The sequence below is a fragment of the Meriones unguiculatus genome, chromosome 3 (assembly GCF_030254825.1).
Source record: "Meriones unguiculatus strain TT.TT164.6M chromosome 3, Bangor_MerUng_6.1, whole genome shotgun sequence".
In the NCBI taxonomy this organism is placed as follows: domain Eukaryota; kingdom Metazoa; phylum Chordata; class Mammalia; order Rodentia; family Muridae; genus Meriones; species Meriones unguiculatus.
The window spans coordinates 50,737,062-50,760,048 of NC_083351.1; the positions used below are offsets into that span (position 1 = coordinate 50,737,062).

The 22,987-nt window shown below is 38.1% G+C and overlaps 1 protein-coding gene across 1 annotated transcript in view; it reads right to left on the reverse strand.

Annotated features, from left to right (window-relative positions):
• Itprid1 (ITPR interacting domain containing 1) overlaps positions 1–22,987 on the reverse strand; it is a 97,987-nt gene that overhangs the window by 60,714 nt on the left and 14,286 nt on the right. Inside the window, exons 4-6 of the mRNA XM_021647446.2 lie at positions 21,446–21,648; positions 16,945–17,519; positions 13,903–13,960 (exon numbers count right to left, since the gene is read on the reverse strand). Of these exons, the coding sequence (XP_021503121.2) occupies positions 13,903–13,960; positions 16,945–17,519; positions 21,446–21,648 (836 nt within the window). The remainder of the gene's footprint in view (positions 1–13,902; positions 13,961–16,944; positions 17,520–21,445; positions 21,649–22,987) is intronic.

Consider the following 22,987-nt stretch of genomic DNA (forward strand, 5'->3'; position numbering starts at 1 on the left):
ACTACAAGGGCAATAACTATGGCATCCTACTGGGAAGGAAGGCAGCTTCTCACAGTCTCTGGAGCAGGCGCTGGGTCCTAATACAGGACAGAGAATAAAGCTTCATTACAGAACAATGGAGTTAGCTGCCAGAGCCTACAGATTTGAATAAACAACAAATAAGCAACATCTGCTCCAGCATATGTGTATGGTAAAAAAAAAAAGTCACAAAATAAAAGAATTTGTAAATGCCAAAAGCAACACTAAACTGCCAGGGCTACTGTAGAGTGAATTTTTAATTGCACATGCAAAGAGGCAGGCTGTGGGTATTAGCCTCACATATGTCTTCTTGCTGCCAACCTGGGAGTATAGATGAATTTAATTAAATAAGGATTATCCCTTCTCCCCAGTACAATTACTTATTTATAACAATGATAAAATTGCCTAATAAAATTGTAATATTTTTTAAAACAAGGCTAGAAAATACCCAGCTTTCTGTAAAAGTTGTTCAGGGCTATTTAGGCTCCAGTATGTCTTTAAAATTAAGTCTATGCCTACTGCCAAGGAACGAAAAAAGAAAGAAAGAAAGAAAGAAAGAAAGAAAGAAAGAAAGAAAGAAAGAAAGAAAGAAAAGAAAAAAAGGGCAGAAAAAAAGGAAAACCACCACCACCAAAATGCAGGCAGAACCTCATCATAAAGCTCGTCACATGTAAACAGACAGGGACCACATTATGGAGAAATATAAAGATGACACAGGGTGACATGGGAATTGGTCTCCATGGGGTGTGCAGAAAATTAAGCAATTGGACTTGAATTGAGTCCAAACAACTGAGCCTAGGGACTGAGCCCCTGAGACCTGCTCTCCACCAGTCTGCTGTCCCTAATACTTCTTTTAAACAGGCAGTTCCTAGAGATCAGTTCCCTTCATTTTTGGAAGGTGTGCTGTTGCACGGACACTGTTTCCCTGCAAACACAGCATCTCTCAAATCAACCAAACAGCAAAAGAGAGGAGCACCCTGTTCCTCTCCTCAGGGACAGTGAAGAGGGTCTGTACACCTCAGCCATGCGCACAGTCAGTGGGACCCTAGTTACTGGTCCGGGTTTAAAGCTGTCATGTGCAAAGTGGCTCAGGTGCCAGATCTTAGGAAAGAAATCTCTGATGCTTCCGATGCATGGGGTCTTAGTTCTTAGTTTATTTTTAATTTAATAGCCTTCCTGCACAAGGATTTAAAGTGGGTGCTGAATGCACCACCAGGAGCATTCTTCACAGATCAGTCCATGGCAACAGAATTTAATACAGCCAGGGGCTCTGCAGTGTTTGCCTGTAGTCGTGGTGCCATCTCTACCTTACTTTCCTCCCCTACCGTGGAGAGGTGATGAGTGAATGCACCCCAGAGGATTCATGCTTAATACCTGTGTAATGTGGCACACAGGAATGTGATTGTGCAATACACAAGAAGAATTTCAAAGGATACTTTCTAAGATTCCTAAATTCACACCCGGCTCTTTTCTAGTCATTAGTATCTTTCTTTGCATTAGTACTTTTCTCTGTAAAATTCAATAGTTATTTGGTTTCCATTGATGCTCACAAATTCTTTGAGAGTAGGTACAGTTGCCTTTCCTCTCATTTGAATATAGGAAACATGAGCTTCCATGAACTGTGTTATCTGCCAGGGAACCCTGGGACTAATCTCCACATTTACTGAAGGTAATCATATTGAAATCCAGGAACTAAAATACTGGTATTTTCAAAATATCAATTGTCTTCTGCCTATATCACACTGTTACAATGTTAATTCACACTAGTGAACTATAATGAGAACTTCTAGGCTGGGGATGTAGGTCAGTGGTAGAGCCCTTGACTAGGGGGCCTGAGGCCCTGGATACCCAGCATCACAAGTGAACAAACATAGCACTAGGGCTCACTCTTCCTAAGATGAGAGGAGCCCAGATATGATGTGACCAGTGTTGGAGGCAGGCTGCATGGAGGCTGCACTGGATCCCACATTCAAGTGGAGCAGCTTAGGAAAAGAAAGAGAAATAGAAGCAAGTATTTCTAGTCTCTCCAGATGAGCAGTGCCATTTGTTCAGAGGGAAGGGAGGGAGAGAAATAAGAGTCCAGGGATCTGACTGTGTGCTAAATGACAATGGTGGAGTTGAAGTAGTGCCTCAGCATCCTTGAAATAGCACCTGAAGACAGAAGGGAGGGAGGGAGGAACAGAGACAGGAAGAGCAAGCAGAATCTAGTGTTGAGTGGTAACTGAGGAAGCCCAGCCCAGAGATAAGATATGAGGCCCCTTGATGTGCTGGGGTGAGTTGGTAGGGAGATGGGGGCTCCCATTTTCTGAAGAGAAGGAGAAGGAGGATACAGGGAGAGGGTGAGAGGGTGGGACCAGGAGGAGAGGAGAGAGGCTGGGATGTAAAGTAAATAAATAAGTGAACTTATGTCATAAAAAAAGAATAGAAAAAACACAAAAATCCAAAAAACATGCTCAACCCAGGCAGTAGTGGTAGACAACTTTAATCCCAGCACATGGGAGGCAGAGGTAGGAGGATCTTTGTGAGTTTGATGACAGCCTTTTCTACAAAGTGAGTTCCAGGAAAGCCAAGGCTGTTACACAGAGGAACCCTGTCTCAAAAAAACAAAACCAACCAACCAACCAACCAAACAAACAAAAGAAATGCGCTCAAATGTTCCTTTTCTAAACCTGAAGCAAAAGCACTACTAACACATACTTAATAATTTACTCTTACAAATATACCTAATTTTAAACAACATTCGTAGATCACTTTTTTGTTGACTAAATAGTTGGCTTTGTTTCAGACTAATTAGAAGATACAGACAAGTAAAAGAAAGAAAAGCCAGATGTCAGTCTGCCATCAAAGATCACTGTTAACAATACCGTATCTAATTATCTATCATCTACCTATCTGTCTGTCTGTCTGTCTGCCAACCTGTCTACCTACCTACCCATTCATCTATCATGTATCTGTCTATTTACTTACCTTCCTATGTATCCATCCATCTATTATCTATCTACCTATCTCTTTATCTACACGTATTTGTAGATTTATCTATTTCCTTACCCATCTATTTACCCATCAATCACCTAGTTATATGGAGAGTTAAATGTTTAAATATTTGCTGAAAATTAAATCTGTCCATTATACACTACAAGAGAAAGAAAAAATGTTTATTGGAAACCAATCACCATCAGACAGGCAGTAGACTGTTAACTGTAGCTTATGTCAGCACTCAATTTTTATGTGTTAAAGAAATTACAGATGCTATAAATCCCAAATCCCATATATTTATAGGCTCTCTCTATGTGACCCTAGCTGGCCTAGAACACAGTGCACCCAGGCTCTCTTCAGGCTCACAGAGATTCACCTGTGTCTGTTTCCTGAGTGCTAAGATTCAAGGCAGTAACACCAGTATCCAGCTATAGCTGTATTTTTATTTATATGTGTATTTTAAAGCAAAGAATTGAGGTATGCTTCTGTAAGAACAGTCTTCATAATGATGACTTAGACTCTCAGCTATGGTTTTAACAGTGCATTCTGACAAAGCAGGCCCTCATGATTTCATTCTCAGGGACGGTCCCATCTCCGTTTTATGCTTGACATGTAAATAATCCTCTTTGTTAGATATCTAAGCTAGTCCTGATTTTTGTACCTTTGTAGTATTGCATAGAGTAACTTTCTAGTGAGCGTACTGAGGCCACCATGTAGCCACAATTGAAAGTCAGATATAAATTGTTTAATGAGTTTCTTTGACACAGATTGTGTGGGCACTTGCACCTCTATTTTACTTAATTTAATTTATCTTGTATCACAATTGAGTTGAAAATTGCTCACTTACATACTTTTGTTTAATAAAAATTCTTTCTAAAATCTTGCATTTTGTTAATGTTTTTGTGAAATATTTTTAAATCTTTCAGATTTTAATACATAGAAAGTACAGAAAAAGAACACAACAAAACAACAAACTTTTTTGTTTGTTTTGTTTTTCAAGACAAGGTTTCTCTGTTTTTCCTTGGCTGTCCTGAACTCACTTTTTAGAGCAGGTTGGCCTTGAATTTACAGCTATCTGCTTGCCTCTACCTCTCCAAGTACTGGGATTAAAGGCGTGTACCACTACACCCAGCTACATTAGAGTTCTATCAAATTTCTATCAAATATATAAGCTCTATCAAAATTTAACACTTGTAATTGTTACTTTATGTTTCTTTTAAAATTGCTCAGGGTCAAATCCTAGGCATTGCACAAACTAGGGAAGTACTTTAGCACTGAGCTGTAATCCTTTAAGAAGGAAAATTTCCAATATAGGAACCATGGATTAACTTTGTGGTCTTACTTCTACCACCATTTCCTTTCTGCAAAATATAAGCAAGGTCCTGGGTGGGTGTTCATATTTCCCTTACATATGTTTGTGCTTTTACTTTGTGCATATTTAGTACACAACGAATATGGCTAAGGTTAATATATATTGTATATGCACATGGGCACATCCTGTTTGTGCCATTTACCTGTGTGAAAAAGTAACTCGTTTAATGCCATTGCTGTGTATGATCCTGCTGTTGAAGTAATTACAATACTAAATTACCTAGTCAACAAATTATGTTGTTAAGTTTGACTAAATAGCCCATGAAATATAAATATTGTTAACACAATACCAATAATTTAAAATTTATAACATGTAAAATAAAATTGCATATACACTTATGGATAGGCACATGCTTTATACTTATAAAAGTTATATGATATGCAATATGCGTATACTTTTTCAGAACAAATTCCACAGTAATTATCTCTGGTTTTAATTACGGTAGTGGTTCTTTATAATTTAAATAGATGTTGCCTATTATATTACTTCCTTTCCATGTCAATGTTGGTTTCTTCTCCAACTTTACATATATTTGTCTTTATTACATTTTTATAAAACTTTTTATTTTTTTCCTGTTAAGAATTTAGTGCTGGAGTTTTACTTAGCAAACAATTTGCCTTTGCTCTCTATATTACCAATCATTTTTTTTCACGCTTCTTGCATGTGGTATCCCATGGTGCTTATGTGTGGAAATCAGAGGACAACTTAGGGGCAGTTGGTTCTCTTCACCCGGGGCTGGGAATCAAACTCAGGCCATCTGTCTCAGCAACAAGCACCTTTACCACCATGCTACCTCTCACGCCTGACACTTATCTTCATTAATTTCATTAATTTATTCCTTAATTTCTTAAATTTATGTTTATTTCATAATGGTGGCTTCTTTAGGCAGATATTTTATTTTTGCTGAACTCTAACTTGATATGGAAAACAATTCATACTTTCAATTTGTGTCAAATTGTTTTTTTTATAACTCTACATTTCCATACAATACCTTCATTATTATCATGTTATCAGAATTAAGAGTTTTAGCTTATATGTCCAGCAATGCAACTTAGAATGGAGGACACAGCCAACTACATGATTTTTGTTTCTTTGTTTGTTTTATTTTTGTGGGTTAGAAAGTGTTGAATTTGTTACTCCACCACATTCAATGTCTATGGAGAAGTGGTCTATCCTTCCGTTTGTATCTAAGCAATCAATGAAATAAAGTTTGCATTCATAAATTACTAAATTTAATAAAATTTCCAAAAAATAATCTAACAGAATATTTACATAATTTTTTCATATGAAGTGAAAACAATGAGCTTTAGTATCAGTATCTTGCCTCCTTCCTGGTTTATATTTGACCTATTAAACACTGAAATACTAGAAACACTTCTTTAAAAATTAAGATTTATTCTAGTTATATATGTGTGGGTGGTTTGGCTGCATGTGTCTCTGTGCACTATGTGTGTGTGTGTAGGGCATGCAACTCTCTCCTCGAGTTGGAGTTATAGACAGTTATGAACTATAAAATCAGTGCTGAAAGTCAAACTCGGTGCCTCTGGAAGAACAGCCAGTGCTTTTAACTGCTGAGCCAGCTCTACAACCAGACTGTTATTTTTTAAATGAAGTTTACGATTTGGAATAAGCTGAAATTTAGTATTTAGTTTTTGATATTTTCTTCTGCTTCGAAGTATGCACCATTAGGTTTTAATATTATAGCTCTTGATGAGGTTCTGTGTTCGTTGTTCTATTATCCATGTCCAATTTTCACAGCTAAACTACCATGGTAAGTTTACTGTATTAAAGTGGAATTTAAACAAATAATTACTGTATTTTTAATCTCATGGTGTGTGTGTGTGTGTGTGTGTGTGTGTGTGTGTGTGTGCGTGCAGGGTGGTGTGTGGGGTATATGTGTGTACGGTGTACAGTGGAGGTCAGAGGTCGATGATGCCCTGTCTTATCACTTGCTACCTTACACTTATGAAAAAGAGCCTGTCCTAGTTGCCTTTTGTCAACTTTACATAGACCTAGACATATCTGGAAAGAAGTAATAGCAGTTGAGGACTTGCTTCCTTCAGACTGGCATTTAGGCAAACCTCTGGGGGCATTTTCTTAATGGATGATTGATGTAGGTTAGCCCAGCTCGTTGGGGGTGGTAACACTCCTGGGCAGGTGGTCCTGGGTTGTAGAAGAAAGCAGGTTGTGTAAGTCATGAACAGCAAGCAAATAAGCAGCATTCTTGTGTGGTTCTACCTCCAGGTTTCTGCTCTGAGTTCTTGCCGTGGCTTCAGATGATGTACTGTAACATGTAACATGTAAGCCAAAGAAGCTCTTTCTTCTCCAAGTTGCTTTTGATCATGTGTATTATGTTTGATCATGTTTATCAACAATAGGAAGCCAACATAAGGGAGAGTCTCTTACAGAATCTGGAGTTCATAGGTTCATAGAATAGTGTGGGTCCCTCCACCTCTTGCTTCCAGCCCACTATGCCCAAACTGTGTGTAGGTGTGAGATCTGAACTCAGATCCTCATGCTTACATAGCACAAGTTTTATAACTGAGCCAACTCCTAGCCTCTCCCAGGTCATTTCATAGCATTTTGTTTCAAGAGTTAAACTGGAACTGCGCATCCTGTTAGTCTTACTATTTAAGTTTACTTCTCCCAAACCCCATTCTAACTGTTCTAGAATCCTTTTAGTAACATTTCAGGAGAAGAGCAATAAAAAAAAGCAGTAGCTAAATGTTTTGCATATAAAACCTTATTTACTCCTTCACAGTCCTTTGAGGTAGACCATGTTGTCAATGCTCTCTCTTATAGTTTTTCTTTAGAGAGAGACACAAAAGCGTGAACACTGGGTAAATGATTCCCAAGTGGCAGCTGCTATAGAGTATGGTGTTGGGTTTTGCTTCAGAGATTCACCTTTCGAACACGCCTTCGGTTCTTTGAGCACTTTGTCTTGGGAGGGGCACAGTTATGCTTGCTGAGGCTTCCTAGAAATGATGTCAGGTGTCCCTTGGATGTTGAAAGAATATGTGTAGGTATAAAAATTATTGGTTCACATATTTCAGTTCTACATAACAGTGATTTTATCTTCATTTTGTCATTTAATATTACTAATGAGATGTTTACATTTCTTTGTATACTTCTGTCTGGAAATTCATGAGTTACCTTTGCCTTGCCAAATCCTTTAACTTTATATAATTTACTTTGTTATTGCATATTCCAGCTTCCCTGATATGGTTGGGCTTGGTAAACATTTTAATGTGACATTTATTTATTTTGCATAAAGTATGATATATATACCTACACAATCACATTCAGTAGTTTCTGGCTTGTGTTTGGCCATTGGAGATGGAAGAGTTGGGAGAGAAAAAGCTTGGAGTCCTTGCCTCCCCTGTTCTGCTGAGTGACATGCACCTTAGCTGCCTCCTTTCACAGACAGGTTTAGTTTTGAGCAAAGTATTCACTCCTTGTTCCAGGTACAACTTCCTTTCTGACTGACCATCCTGACAGTGGCAGTGTCAGCATGATGTGTCACATCAAGAATCTGCATCACTTACTGTTGGTTTCTATCAAACTTGCTCATTGTTTTGTGGAAACTGTTTTGTGAGTATTCAATCTGGGTTTTTGTTTGGTTTTTTGTTTGTTTGATTTTGCTTTTAAATAAAATCTTGCTTTCACTTTTCTTCCAACTTTCCGGAATCAAAATGTTCATTTTAGCAATTATTTCAACTTGTTATGATCCCAGATTTGTCTTCCTGGTTATCTGTTAGTTCTCGAAGCATAAAACCGATAGGCAGTGTTTAGCTGGCCCTGAAAACACCACACACTGCAGGGATTATAGCTTAGTAGATGACATTACATTTTAACTACATCATCTGTTACCAAATATTAGAGACCAAAAGCCTCTGTAAAACTAAGGCCACTCATCAAGTATAAGATATACCTCGATTGGAGAGATGAAATCTGGAGAGATATGATCAAATGCAGCAGTCAACCTTTCTCTTGTTCAATAGATGTTTTTCTACCTGGAGTCACAACTTTTTCTACACTCTGTTGGTGCTCCTACATGGGAGCCATCTCCTACCTATACAGAGTCATTTCAAAGGCAGACAGGCAGCACTTGGGAATACACATTCTGGTACAGCAACCTCCCAGGGGTCAGCAGTGACATTTCCTCACCAACCGCCCTTGCTCTCTCTCACACTTTCTGTAACTTGTACCTCATTTATAACCACAATGAGCCAAAAGGCTCAGGTGTTGGGAAATTGGCTCGTGCAATTTCTTCAGAAAAGCTGTATATACATCTATCTCTTCTCCTCTTTGTATCATCTATCTTCTCTTATCTATTTATGTATAATCTATCTATCTATCTATCTATCTATCTATCTATCCATCATGTATCCATCCATCTAGTTACCTATTATGCAATGGCTTTGTATCTAATATAAGTTTTCAGAACCTTGGTCAAAACAGAAATAGGAAAAGTCTAACTCAATTGTCTGTTAAATCCACTTTAAATCTAGTATTTTCTAGATCCATCTAAGTAGTGTTTGTTTGTTTATTATATCATTTCCTTGTCTTTTCCAAGAATTTAGATAATTTTTCCACACATCATCTACTTTTCAGTAATTTCTCTTAGGTAGTCATCTGTAAATTAAGTGCTTTCATTGTATGAGGTTGTTTTTTAAGTATATTCCTTTTTTTCTATTAGTATTTTCTGTACTTCTTTTTTAATTTATTTTTTATTTGTTACAATTCATTTACTTTGTATCCCAGATGTAGCTTCCTCCCTTTGCCCTCCCAACCTCACTCTCCTCCATCTTCTCCTCCCATGACCCTCTCCACATACTTCTATTTTTATTCCTTTTTATGTCCTTAATTTTTCAATCTATTTAAGTTTGCTATTGTGCCATTTCATTTATCTATATGAGTCCACTTAATGGTTTTCATAACCTCTTTGCTATAAATGATATATATTTCCCCCGCAGAGGTATGCTATCCATCTTTGAAGTGCTTTCTTGAGCATCACTGACAGAAAGTGGAGGGGATATTTTAGTTAGTGTGGTCTGAAGATGCCTTTATCATCTTATTCTAAGGCACTTTGTTGCAAGTAGATTCTGGTTTTCAAGTATTGTCCTGTGGCCTCCATCACTTCTGATGAGCAGTCCCTTGTTTTTCAAATCTCTCCTCTCCTATTCTTTTCTGTGTCTGTTTAAACATGTTCTCTTCCAATTGCTCTTTATACCATGTGTGTCTTTCTGGTTCTGGGTTACCTCACTCAAGATGATCTTTCCTGGTTCCATCTATTTGCTTGCGAATTTCATAATGTCCTTGTTTTTAATAGCTGAGTGGTATTCCAATGTGTAAATGTGCCACAATTTCTGTATCCATTCTTCTACTGAGGGACATCTGGGTTGTTTCCAGATTACGGCTATTACAAATAAAGCAGCTATGAACATAGTTCTTCCTTTTTTGTTTTACTTTTATTTTTTAGACAAGGCTTCTCTGTGTAGCCCTGGCTGTCCTGGACTCTGTAGAGCAGATTGGCCTTGAACTCACAGAGCTCCGCCTGCCTCTGCCTCCCGAGTGCTGGGTTTACGGTGTGCACCACCATGCCCTGAACATAGTTAAGTAAATGTTTTTGTTGTATGATGGAGCATCTTTTGAGTATATGCTCAGGAGTGGAAAAGCTGGATCTTGAGGTAGCACTATTCCCAACTTTCTGAGAAAGTACCAGATTGATTTCTAAAGTGGTTGTACATGTTTGCACTACTACCAGAATTGGAAGAGGGTTCCCCTTTCTCTACATCCTCTCCAGCATGTGTTGTCACTTGAGTTTTTGATCTTAGCCTTTCTGATCAGTGAAAGATGGAATCTCGGAGGCATTTTGATTTGCTCTTTATATATTTCACCATAACACTTTGAGGTATAGTGTTCTGTGCAATTATCCTGTTGGTATTTGCTAAGATTTTTTAATTTATATTTGCTTGTGTACATTTATTAGTGAATTAGGAAAATTACTTTTTAAAAGCATTTTTCTTCACAGTTCTTCTTGACCAATTCCTGCTCCTTCTGCAATCACGTGTCTTCATATTTAGTCTTCAATATTGTTCTATAGGTTCCTGTACCTCAGATAAATTTTCACACGGTTTTTAAATTTGTTTACCTTTTTCATATTTTCTATTGATCTGTAACATGTAACACATGTATGTTAAACCTCACCAAATCTTTTCATCACTTCCAATTTTGTGTTTAAATACTTTAGAGGGACAAAGCTTGATTATGTAGAACAGACTGGTTTCTAAATTATGGCATTCCTATACCATTCTTGGATGTTAAGATTATGGGTTTGTGCCACCTGCCCAGCTTGTGGTTAAGCTCTTCTACTAAAGTGTGAATTATAAAAATTATATCACTTTTTGAACTTTTTCTGTGTCATAATTTCTATTTTTCTTTTTAGATTTACAATAATTTTACTTACTGCAAGCAAACTTTCTTTTACAATATTTAGCATGATGATATTTGCTAATCCCAACATCTAAAGTTTTTTATGGCTTTTCCCAATTTCTTGGGTTTTTATTGTTGTTTGTTTGCTTGTTTTGTTGGTGAGCACTGGTTATATTTTCTAATTTCTTCATATGTTTAATAAATTTCATTGTACCTAGACATTGAAAATAGTTTCTATCTCATGATGCAAGACACCTTTATGGGAAAGGTGCCTATTATCCTAAACAGAATATTTTTTTTCCACTCCTTCCAGAATTTGTTACTTCTTGGGCTCTCTGATACATGTTTAGTTCAAGTACTGAACAGCATTGTGGGCAGATTTCATACCTAGAATTTATGGATCTTCTAGCCATCTCCTTCTGGGATTCATGCCTCCTTTCTTTTTGAATCCTTCTGTCTTTATCCCAGATTTTGTCTTTTAATTTTTTTTTTTTTGGCTTGCAATAAAACTTTCTGCTCAAGTTTTCGACCTCAGGCAGGAGAAGGCTTTTGCTTTCCTTGAAAAACCTGCCCAGGTGCCACGCATGGAAACAATCAACTATTTGTATGCTGACATTGTATTTTCAGTGTCTTTAGGTAGAACATTTGGAAATACTATGTTTGATATTTGCCTTTTTTTTTTGTGGGAAAGCTGTCTCTCATCAGAAACAGAATCAGATTTTGCATGCCAGATCTGAGTAGACCCTCAGCCCTGAAGGACTGTCCTCCAGAGGCATAGAATTTTCTCATACATCTCACTGGTAATGAGCTCCTCCACAGATTGCTGAATACTCCTTTGTAGTCAATCTTTTTGTGGCAGACATTTTTCCTGAGTAACCAGATTTTGAAGTGGTAAATCTTGTGACAATTTTCTGATGTTTATTTTATAATGTGGCAGGAAATGCATGTGCTGATCAGCTTAATAGTTACATAATATTCATTTGGAAATTATGCCATTGATGCATTGTTTGTTTTTTAGTAAAATGTATTTTTTTTAATCCCTTGATGTGTTTTTCTTTTAGAATCTTTCAAACAACTTCTCTCACATTCTTTCTCTCTTTCAGAACCTACACAATCTCCATGGCTTCTGGAATATAGAAGATGTACCTTCCTCATTTTAATTAGCATGCATATGTATTTCCTTTCTTATATTACTTGTCATTCCAATGTTAACTTTTGAGAAGTTAAGCAAGGATACTGTATTTATAGTTTTGGTCTTCACTTCGTTCAAATTCATGTTTGAAATAATTATATATTTTGCTAACATTCATAATTTTGTGCATGAGTAGAGGCAACTGAGCTCTAATGATATTTATGAGATTATTATGTGCTCTCATTTTTTTTGTGTAATGTGTGGCTTTAAACGATTGCTTTCCATGGTTCTGTAGGCTGGCTTGCTCAGCTCTCTAGTTGTCACTGGAACCTGGGCTAGAGTCAGCTCAAAAGTGGACTAGGCTAGGCATCAAAATGGCTCCTTTATAGGGACGTTCATTTAGGGATGTCTACCAGGATGCCCATGCAGCATGGGACTGGGTTCTCAGAGGACGTGTTCTAAGGGCAGACATCCCAAGATCCAGGAAGCAGCCAAGGCATTAAGAATCAACAGCTAGTACACTAAAACTATCCAGCCATAGCTAGCCTGTTGGCACTGGCGAAACTCACATGTGTTCATCTTTGGAATTTTGCATTCAAAAAATTGCATGTATATATATGATTCAAAGTGACACAAGATAATTTTTGTGCTTTATTAACCCAATTAATTTGACTCTTTGACCTCAGTCTTATTTTTATGAAGTTGTTTTGAGACAGGGTATCACAGGCTGGTCTCAAACTTGCCATTCTCCTGTCTCAGCCTCCTGTGTGTTGGGATTATAGGCATATACTACCATACTTTGGCAACAATATTATTTTTGGAAATTTTTTAAAAATTAAAAAAGAAAGATGTTTGTGTGTGTGAGAGAGAGAGAGTCTGACTTGTCCAGATTTTTCTTATTAGGCAAACTACCACTTTTCTCACTTTAGTCCTCCTAATTTGCCTGACTTCCCACATAATCTTTTTTGGAATAATTGGGATGGCTTATGTGATATCAGTAGACCTCCTAATTGAATGTCAAGGAAGGCAGTTTCTATTGACAAGGGGACCTCCAGCTTCATTGAGAAGCATTCAATTAGATGGAAAACAGATGCTTATTTTTGTCTTATAAACCTCAATGCAGGTTATGTGGTAATTACTTGAAGAGCAGGATAACAATTTATGTAATCAGCAGGACCCTATAATTACTAATGCATAATTTCTAAACAGCATTTAGCAAAATGAGACCCATACACACACTTTGTAATGGAAAAGATGTGTTTGACACCACACTAAATTAAATTTAAAATTTGCATATTTTCTTCCAGGAAACACACTAGCTTCATCTGCTCTATTTTGCTTGACTAATCTCTGCCTGATTCCAGCTTCACTGAAGGACCACGCAGCTGTGAGAGCTGTGACTTGGGGCATGAGAAAGAAGCAGGAACAAAGCAGGGCTTAGTCTGTATTCTAGAGTGTAGAGCACCATCCCAAGAGATGCCAGGAAAGCTGCACTCTGGCAATTTCTGTCCATCAAGAGTCTGACACAAGGCCACACAAAATTTAGAATTCAAGTGTTGGTAGGAAACTTAAAAATTATTTGCACTTATTTATTTATCGTGTAGGGAAAAACCAAAGCCCATTAAATAGTGTAATTTGTGCAACAACCAGCCCTAGGCAGTAGGAGGGGAAAAGCACCCACTCACTCTCAGATGTGAAGTTCATTCTCCTACACGACTCATACAGACACTGCTACACACACATTCAGATCACACACAGCAGTCACAGGAAGAGTGAATGGTATCCTGAAAAGTATTTTAAAATTTACATGTAATTTACATTGCAATGCAGACGATACAGAAATGTATAGGAATTCATGGAGACAATGAATCCCCATGTATTTTCACTGAGCTACCTGGGTATCGGCTATTTCATTCCCTCTCTGAACAATCAAACACATTGATGAAATCATCTATTTTTGAATTCTTACCTACAATTCCTGAGGTCAGGTTAAGAGGGTTGCCAGTGTCTTCTTCAAAGCTCTGGACCTAAGACAACAAAATACATCAATTTCACTAGAAATATTTTCATGACACATTTACTTGATTTGATCAATTATCAATGATTATCCACTGATAACCACAGTGGATAATATAGAGAAATAAACATGAGTTGCTGGACTCAAATAGTAATAAGCTCCTGGGATGAGGTGGCATGAGATATCCACATAAAAGACTCAAAGAATTAAGAGTTCAGGGGAGGGGCGGATCACTTGTGGGTGAGGGGATCAAAGCCTTGAACTACTTTTGCCACTAGAAAATATTAAACATGCGTGAGAAAGTTAGCTAGCTTTGACTTGATAAGCTTATGCACAGTAATTCCTATAGTACAGCTGCTACATAGTTCTTAGACACAATAAACAAAATTTATTTCTAAATTGAGAAAGCAGAGTTTATTTTTAAAGTATTTTAGAAAGCAATGGATAATATTGTATAAATGATGACCAAGCTACTGCTAAAACAAGGCAGTAAACATAACCTTTAAACACAGCTTACTGTAGAAGAATGTAACCGAGAAAATGCTTTAGAAGGTGAAAATAGTTACTATTGACATTTAGAGTGTTTCCTTCTAGTATTCATGTTTTGCACACTCTCTCTGGATATAGTTATGAAGTTAAAAGTTTTCACACAAGAACTTGGAAGGCGTATTATCTTATAATCTTACACTGAGACCCGATTAGATGTATTTCCCAGTGTTTCTCTTGTTGGTTTGGTAGCTCAAACCAATGTGCTTCATCACATTTTAAATGTAATAAGAAAGCTCTCTTCTTACATCATAAGCACGAAGAAAAACCCACAGAGTACGATGCAACAATTTAAAATAAGTGCCAGGTATATCCCTGGGCTTCCTACCTGATCGGAAGTTATTAGTTGAAATAAAAATCAGAAGGAATTAAATAACTACAGAAGCGGTCTTCAACCAATGAGATGCCAACTGACAACAATACTGTTTGATCTCACATTTGTTTTCTGCAATATGTGGTCCATTCACAAACATAAAGAAACATCCATCATGTAGAATAACTGCATGAATTTCATAAGTATTAAATTTATTTAACATTTTAAATGTTAGCTTAATTAATGCAAAAAAGAAACAGACCCAACTTGACTTTGTAGAATTAAACACATTAAATGTCTTGCCCTTTGCATTAGAATCTAGGTATAATTTTTGTTGACAGTATGGTCTTGGTATTCATGCCAAATATTGCCAAAAGCACTAGTCAACAGAACTAGAGAGAAGCATGGATCGACTGGCTGTAAAGGAAAGCTTAGCCAATCACAGTTAAAACTCTACTGGCCAGGTATTTATGCATATTGGCTATCATTTAAATGTCTCGGAATCTGCCATTTTACACATATTTTTATTGCTTATAATTTTATTTCTTTAGATTTGCTACTCAAAAAAAAAAAAAAAAAAAAAACAAAAAACATCAAACCTAACACTGGTTCCTGTTTAATATGAAGTCTCCCTAAGCTGCATTTTCTTATTCTATGGCATTGAGTGAAATAACAGTTATCAGTAAGGTCATGTCCCTTTGAAGCTACCATTATGAATACAGATATAAGTGGAAATATACATACATATGTATATATTTTTATCAACTAAATACAAAAGGAAATATCAGAATAACAGTGCAAACCAGTGTGAGTGAGAGAAAGTAAGAATGAAGAATTAGAGAAGACAGGTGAAACAGGGTTACAGTGAATATCAATAAACTCTCAATGAATACCAACAAACTCTAAGGTGCGCAAATAAAGAAAACTAACTCCTCATATATAAAGTTCATACTGAATTCTTAGTGTCTTATTAAGGATGTTGCATGACACATTTTGGTTAGTATTTCCAAACACTTTGCTGTCAAAAGCTCAGCACAGCAGAGGCTACTAATATACACAGGTCTCTGTGCCCAGACTCTGAGAACACAGAGGAGAAATTGTTGGGGCAACTGTCATTGAGTGGGAGTAATTGAACTGACACCTTAAAGAAGGTGAATTATGAATAGAAAGTAGATGAAAATCACATTGAGATAATTAATAAAATATTGGGTGAAATCAAAGTAAGAAATTAGTCAGATTCAGTTGTGAATAAGAAAAAAAGGAGGTTAGGTGTGGTATTTTATTGAGGATGACCCCACAGGCACATTCGTTTGTGTGCTTGCTTCCCTGTGGTAGGAGCTCTTTAGGAAGGATTAGAAATTGTGGCTTTGTTGGAGGAGGTGTGTCATTGGGGGCAGGCTTTAAGATTTCAGAAGTCTATGCCATCCCCAGTGAGCTCTCTCTGCATAGTACTTGTGGATCAGGATGTAAGCTCTCATGCCTACTTGCCTGCTGACATGCTCCTTTCCATGATAATCATAGGCTTACTCTATGAAACTGTAAGGCTCTAAAGAAACTGTTTCTTTTATAATTGCCTTGGACTAGTTTAGTTCTATATGAAACAATTACAATAATTTTAAGTGTCTCAGATTAATCCAAATTTAGAACCTGTGGTGGTCTGAATGAGCATGATCCCATAGATTCATGTGTTTGAATGCTTGGCCACAGGTTGTGGCACTATGTGGAGGCATGGCCTTGTTAAAGAAAATGTGTTATTGTGAAGGCAGAGCTTTGAGGTCATATATGCTTAACCCATACCCAGTGGAACAGTCTCCTTCTGTTGTCTGCAGATCAAGATGTAGAGCATCTTGATTCCTCCAGCACAATGTGTGCCCTGAATGCTGCTGTGCTTCCCCCAGTGATGATACTGGACTAAACCCCTGAAACTCTAAGCCAGCCCCAATTAAATATTTTCCTTTATAAGAGTTGACTTGGTCATAGTGTCTTTCCACAGCAGTAAAGCCTTAACTAAGACATAACCGTAAGGTAAAACAGTAAAAGTTGCAAGATCAAGTGTATCAATGGAAGCAAGAAGGCAAAAAGATGGTGGCATGGCTATTTCCAAGAGGAAGCCGAGTAGTAAATACAACACTCACCTCTTCCATTTCAAAGGAGTCTGGTCCTTTACTCACAATCTGAGACAAGTTTTTGAGTTTGTCCATATGAATCCATTTCTCTTTCCAGGTTCTCCTCCTAACTGAGCCCTCAGACACACAGACATGAGGACACTGCTTGGACAGTGTGCACGAGCAAGGCCACTGCTTGTCCAGAAGAGCTTGTGGAGGAAGATTAGGTGACAAGTCATGGCAGGCTTGGGCAGAATCATGTTCTGTTGAAGGAGACATTTGACTTCCATCATCGCTATGGGAAGCCACCTGTAGCCCCACTCTATGCTCCCATTGCTTGGTAGGTAGAGTAGAAATCCTGTGTTCCATCTTGAATGATTCTGACAGTGCTGAGTTACCATCCCTCCTGCTGTACTGTCTTGAAGTCCTCCTTAAAATTTGACTCATTCTTCTCAGATTCCCTTTAGCTCCACTTGACGAGGGGCTTTGCATACCCTGTCTTCCAGCTTTTTCTTCATCCTGGCTCTGTAGGGTATTAATACTACTCAGCAAAGATGAGAAGGCATCGGTCACATGGTCCAGGATTTCCAACTGTTGGAACCGGCCTGAAGAATATAGGAACATGGAAGTTTTATGGAAGTGTTTCTATGAAACTACTTTGATGCAGTAAATAATATAATAAGAACTAAACAATGGGAGACAGTTATTTGCAATCAATCCAAGCAGTTTAGTTTGCTGCCTGGAATCCACATGGTAAAAGGAGAAAACCAACTTTCCACAAGTTGTCCTCTGGCCTCCACATGTGTGTATGCAGGCATACACATAGGCACACACACATGCATACACACACACACACACACACACACACACACACAGTAACTAAATTAAAATGTAAAAAGAAAAGCAAATTTAAAGAATGGATAATGTGCTTTCCAGAAACAAGAAAGACTTTACTCTGTTAAAACTCAAATATTTCCCAGCCATGCCACTCTCTCTGAAGATGAGACCACAACCTAATGAGAAGTCACAGTTATCACACCGATACATGTAACTTTGGGGGTTCATATATGCACACAGGTATTACATGTTAATTCATTTAAGACCCTAGAGTTGTGTGATTCTATATGTTTATGTGGAAAAAATCAAATGTCAAGAGATAAACCCTGGGGTTGAGGATGTAGCTTAGTGACAGAGTGCTGTCCTATGGGACAAAGACCCCACTGTCCATTCTTACTATTGCAAAAGATAAAATACAGCCTGAAGCAATAACCCAGGCTTTCAACATAAAGTTGTCCAAGCCTGCTTCCCATAGCTTCATGCAACAGCTCTCCCATCATCATGTCCATCAGCTTTATCACCCAAGTGTGGAATAACATGTGGAATCAGGAGGCCTGGTTCCAAACCGCCGGTCAGTCATCACTAGGAGCATGACCCCACTGTGCATGAGTTAATACACATGCAGTGTTTAGCTTTACATCAAACATAGTAAATGTTCATGACTATTTTTTAACCTTGATAGTTGTGCTCCAAAGTGAAAAGATCAGAACTAGCTTCTATACTTCTGAAATATGATGGTCTAGAGTAAATATTCCCTCTTCTCAAGGAGAAATAGAATCATAGAAGAAAGGGGTGGGATTAAATCAAGGCTGAAATCCACCAGGACAAACATTAAATTCTGTGGCTCCATGCCCATCACCCAGGGTACAGATTGGCATTATGTGAACTCCAGTGGGCTGATAAAGCCTGACTGTTTTGGCCTTATTTTTTCAGCCAATGCAGCCTCTCTCTTGAGTTTCTTCCACTCATTGACTGTGGCTTTCTATGGCAGATGTTTCATGTTGCTGTGATCTTTGACTTCTGGGGTTCACTAGTTCATCTCTGGCTTCCCTCTCATAGCTCCATACATTGTCCTCTCAGTAGCTAACTGAATGGAACATTACTGTGCACATTGCCTGACATCTCAGACTTAACTTTGGAATATGGATGAAAATATCCATAATCCTTTGATTTTTTTTTTTATAACCTGCATGCTTATAAACTAACAGCATGAGCTGGATGTGGCTATGCACTTCTTTAATTACAGTACTTGGGAGGCAGAAGCAGGTAGATCTCTGTGAATTTGAGCCCAGCCTGGTATACATAGTGAGTTCCAGGACAGCCAGAACTTCGTTGTGAGACTACGTCTAGAAAAAAACAAGCAAGCAAACAAAACCAGTATACTTGTATACCACTAGCTCAAATAAGTAGCCGGACTCCCTTGAGTGCCCAGATTACCTTCCTAAATAGCTTGTATGAAGACGGTATCCCCCAAACTCTCCTCCCAAGTCTTTAAAATTAATTCAAACATTTCAATTGAGCCTGTAATTAATGAGGTCTCAACAGACTCATTTATATTTTTGCATGTGTATTTATGTGGTGTGTACATGTTTATACACATGTTTCTTTGTGTGGGAGTGTAGAGGTATATGCAGGTACCCATGCATTTATATGTAGGTGACAGCTCATTGTTGATGTAGGACGTCTTCCTCAGTCTCATTCCCCTAATACATTGATGTACGGCTTTTTGCTGAACTTGGAGCTCACTGTTTTGGCGTGTTTGGCTACCCAGCTTGCTCCAGGGCATCCAATTTCTGCTTTCTAAGGCTGTAATTGCAGGCATTCTTCCATGCCTACTTGACATTTACGTGGGATCTGTGATCTAAGCTCTGGCACTCTTCCTTACATGAAAAGCACTTAAAATTAAGGCATCTCCCCAACTCTCACTCACATTTCTTTATGGGTTTGGGGGATCCAATATACAGTTCACACACTTGCCTAGCAAGTGTTTTACCCACTGAGCTTCTCCTCAGCTGTGGGGCCATTTTTTGAGGTCCCTTCACTATGTCTTTTCTATTATTTTGATGCAAAGTTCTTAGTTTCTTCTAAAGGCCGTGGTCTTAGCAGTCATGATCTCCACTCCAGCTTTCCACAGTTTCCTGGACAAACTGACTTCCAAATTTTCCCGTTTAAATTTTGCTCAGCTTCTTGTTATAAATTTGGCTAGAAAAAAATAGTAATAACCACACTTCCACATGATACTGGTTTGCTTTGAAGTTTTCTCTATTGTTCTAGTTAGTCCACCATTGTTAAGGTCAGCCTCTCTTCAGGTCTCTAAAACAGACCTTTGCTATATCACTGGACTGGCTTATAGTCTCTTCCTAGTTTTGAGGGAGGAATACCCTTTATCTCCCAGAAGCTTTGTCTCCACTATTTGTCTTCTATCAGTATTTTGGTCTTTTGAGCTCCCTGTAAAAACACCCAATCAAATAATGCTGCTTATAGCAACATCCTGGGGCTTCTCCAGTTGATTTATCTTCCCCCAATTTATCTCACAAATCAATTCCAAAGTTTTCTCAGCAATTTTGTCAAATAAAGCCACACTAAAGACCTCACTTCTCTAGTACCAAATTTCTGTACTATTCAAGCATCTTTGTAAATAAATACCATTACATCTTGATATTTTCTGGAAATAGAAAATTGATCAAGGAACTTCCATTTCCGGAAGAGGAGGAAACCAGAGTAACTCCTTCTAGAAGTAAAAAGAGTACATCAAAATACCTTCAGGATGACATACTCTCAAACTTCACTGTTAAAATTTTGAGAACCATTTCACACACACACATGCACACACACACACACACACACACACACAGAGAGAGAGAGAGAGAGAGAGAGAGAGAGAGAGAGAGAGAGAGAGAGAGAGACTAAGCTGGGAAATCTAAGTGAAGTCTCTTTTTCAGATAGTTATTTGAGAAAATACTTCATCTTCATTGACTTAGCTTTTGGTAAACTTAAAAGAACTTATTTCAGAATCAGAACTTTAGCATTTCTCTATCTAGATTTTCTGAAGCTCTGTGATACATGAGAGTGCCCCAGCATGGCAAGTTCACACTGGTGATAAGGACTAAGTATAGCTAATCCACACTTCAGCCAGATGTGACTGGTGAGTAGCTACCACCTTCATCCCAAGACATAGACAGTAGCAGTCTGACCAGCCTCCAGGGGAGGAGGTTTCACTTAATGCTTTATGATGAGGCGGTTTGTCTGCCTTCTGGAGTGTGGCTGGAATAGACATTACAGGTGCCCAGGAGGGGGTTTTACTCTTAGGCTTACACAGGATTGCACATTCCACTGCCATGGAGTTAAGAAGTCATGTGACTTGGCCAATAACATCCAATGACCTGCAATGAGCATACTTTCCCACTGCCATCTTTTCCCTGTCTTTGCCACTGGTGATACTCTAGATTGTAGTAGGGACAGGCAAAAGCCTTCAGTGACACTACGGGCCAACTCAGTCTTGCTTCTAAATATACATACCAAGCCATGGCAGAAATAAAGAGGGATCAAGAAGTCAATCTTTTCTGTTTCAAGCCACTTGGGGAAGGGTTGAATGGTATCACATACAAGCACTAGCCTATCCTGTCCAGCTCTGTGGTCCTCCCCAGTGCTCCGTGCCAAGTGCTGAGACACAATGCCACAGGCTCCTACTTACCATACAAATCAGGGTTCTCAAAGTCCATCCGCTGCTTCTGTGCTTCAAGAAAAATACGGATGTTAATTCCTCTGGCTGCTGAGGTGCAACCAAGGAACCTTGCTGGAATTTGTGTGCAGATATCTGGCTCATCAGCACCAAAGCCCAGATCCAAAAGAATCTCCACTGGATCTTTTTCCCAAAATTCCAGCCATTCAGGAATGCTGAGATAAAAATAAGAATATCTTCATCTATAACAGCCCATTTAATCACAATCCATTTTTTTCTACTCATCCAGTCTTCCGAAATTTGAGTGGAAGAGGAACTTGAACAGACAAACAGATGGTGAGTTCATTAGCACTCACACAGCTTACTTAAAAGACAGTCAGAAACCCCACCCAAAGACGCTTGCCAGTGCTTTACAAACCACGAGTTTATCCACCTGGCTATTCTTTCTCACTGGACAAGTGTTACATTGGACAGGGCATAAAGACTGGGGAGCAGAAGTCATAGATAGTGCACTGACAGCCACCACGAAACAATAACTGATGGCAGTTGAGGAAATAGAAAACAACAACAGCCTGAAGTGGAGTCTCAAAAAACTTTTTTTTTAAACAATCAGTCTAGGGCATCCTTAGCTACACAAATCTGCCAAGGATATTGCTGAATGCACATTATAAGATCAATGTTTCCAAATAATGCTTTCACGTCCCTAGGTAAGATTAGAATATGTTCTGGTTTTTGCTGTTTGTTTGTTTAAATTTTGTCTTGACTTGGCTGAGAAACAAGACATCCTTTTGTCAAATTGTTCTACTCTGTGTTGGCACAGAAATAAGAATCAATTATCTAAAAATGTTATGTATACCAACTCACTTCTCACTCAGAAAATTATGGTGTTTGAACTTTCAAATGTCATGGACCCTGTGGGAATAATCAAAATTTCTCATAAGGTTTCAGGAGGTTTCCTTGCATCTTCAATAAGGTTTCTGTTTGACTTTACTGTCCATGCTGCTCTCATGAGCTTATTGGAGACTCTTTAGAGAATTTTTTCTCCAGAGCAACAGTCTCATTAGCCTCTTGGGAAAACCCTCTTAATACCACCAGTGTCATGTTCACAATTTTTAATGTCACTTACAGATTTGGTAATTAGCCTTCTGACAGAATCAAAGAAGAAAAAGCAGCCTAGAAACCCTCGCTGAGGGATCTAAATGGTTTGGCTGGGATACCTTAATCATTAAAGTGATTTGGAAAGCTGCAGTGTCAATGAGTTGATTGTATGCCGTGGACAAATTGATATAAAGAAGGTTCCAATGAGAAATTAGATTAGAGAGCATCCTAAATTCCACATGAAAATTTAATTCATTATCTATGGACTCCACTGTATGAATATTTATTCAGTCCATATTTAATAATCTGTATTTAACATCTGTAATATTCTAAGCTCTGAGGCTAAGTACCTATGATACAAAGTTAACAAAGACGGTTCCTGACTTTCAAAGCGTATAGTGTCATGGCCACCACTATGAATATTAAGTGGCTTGTTATTAAACATACTATCAAATC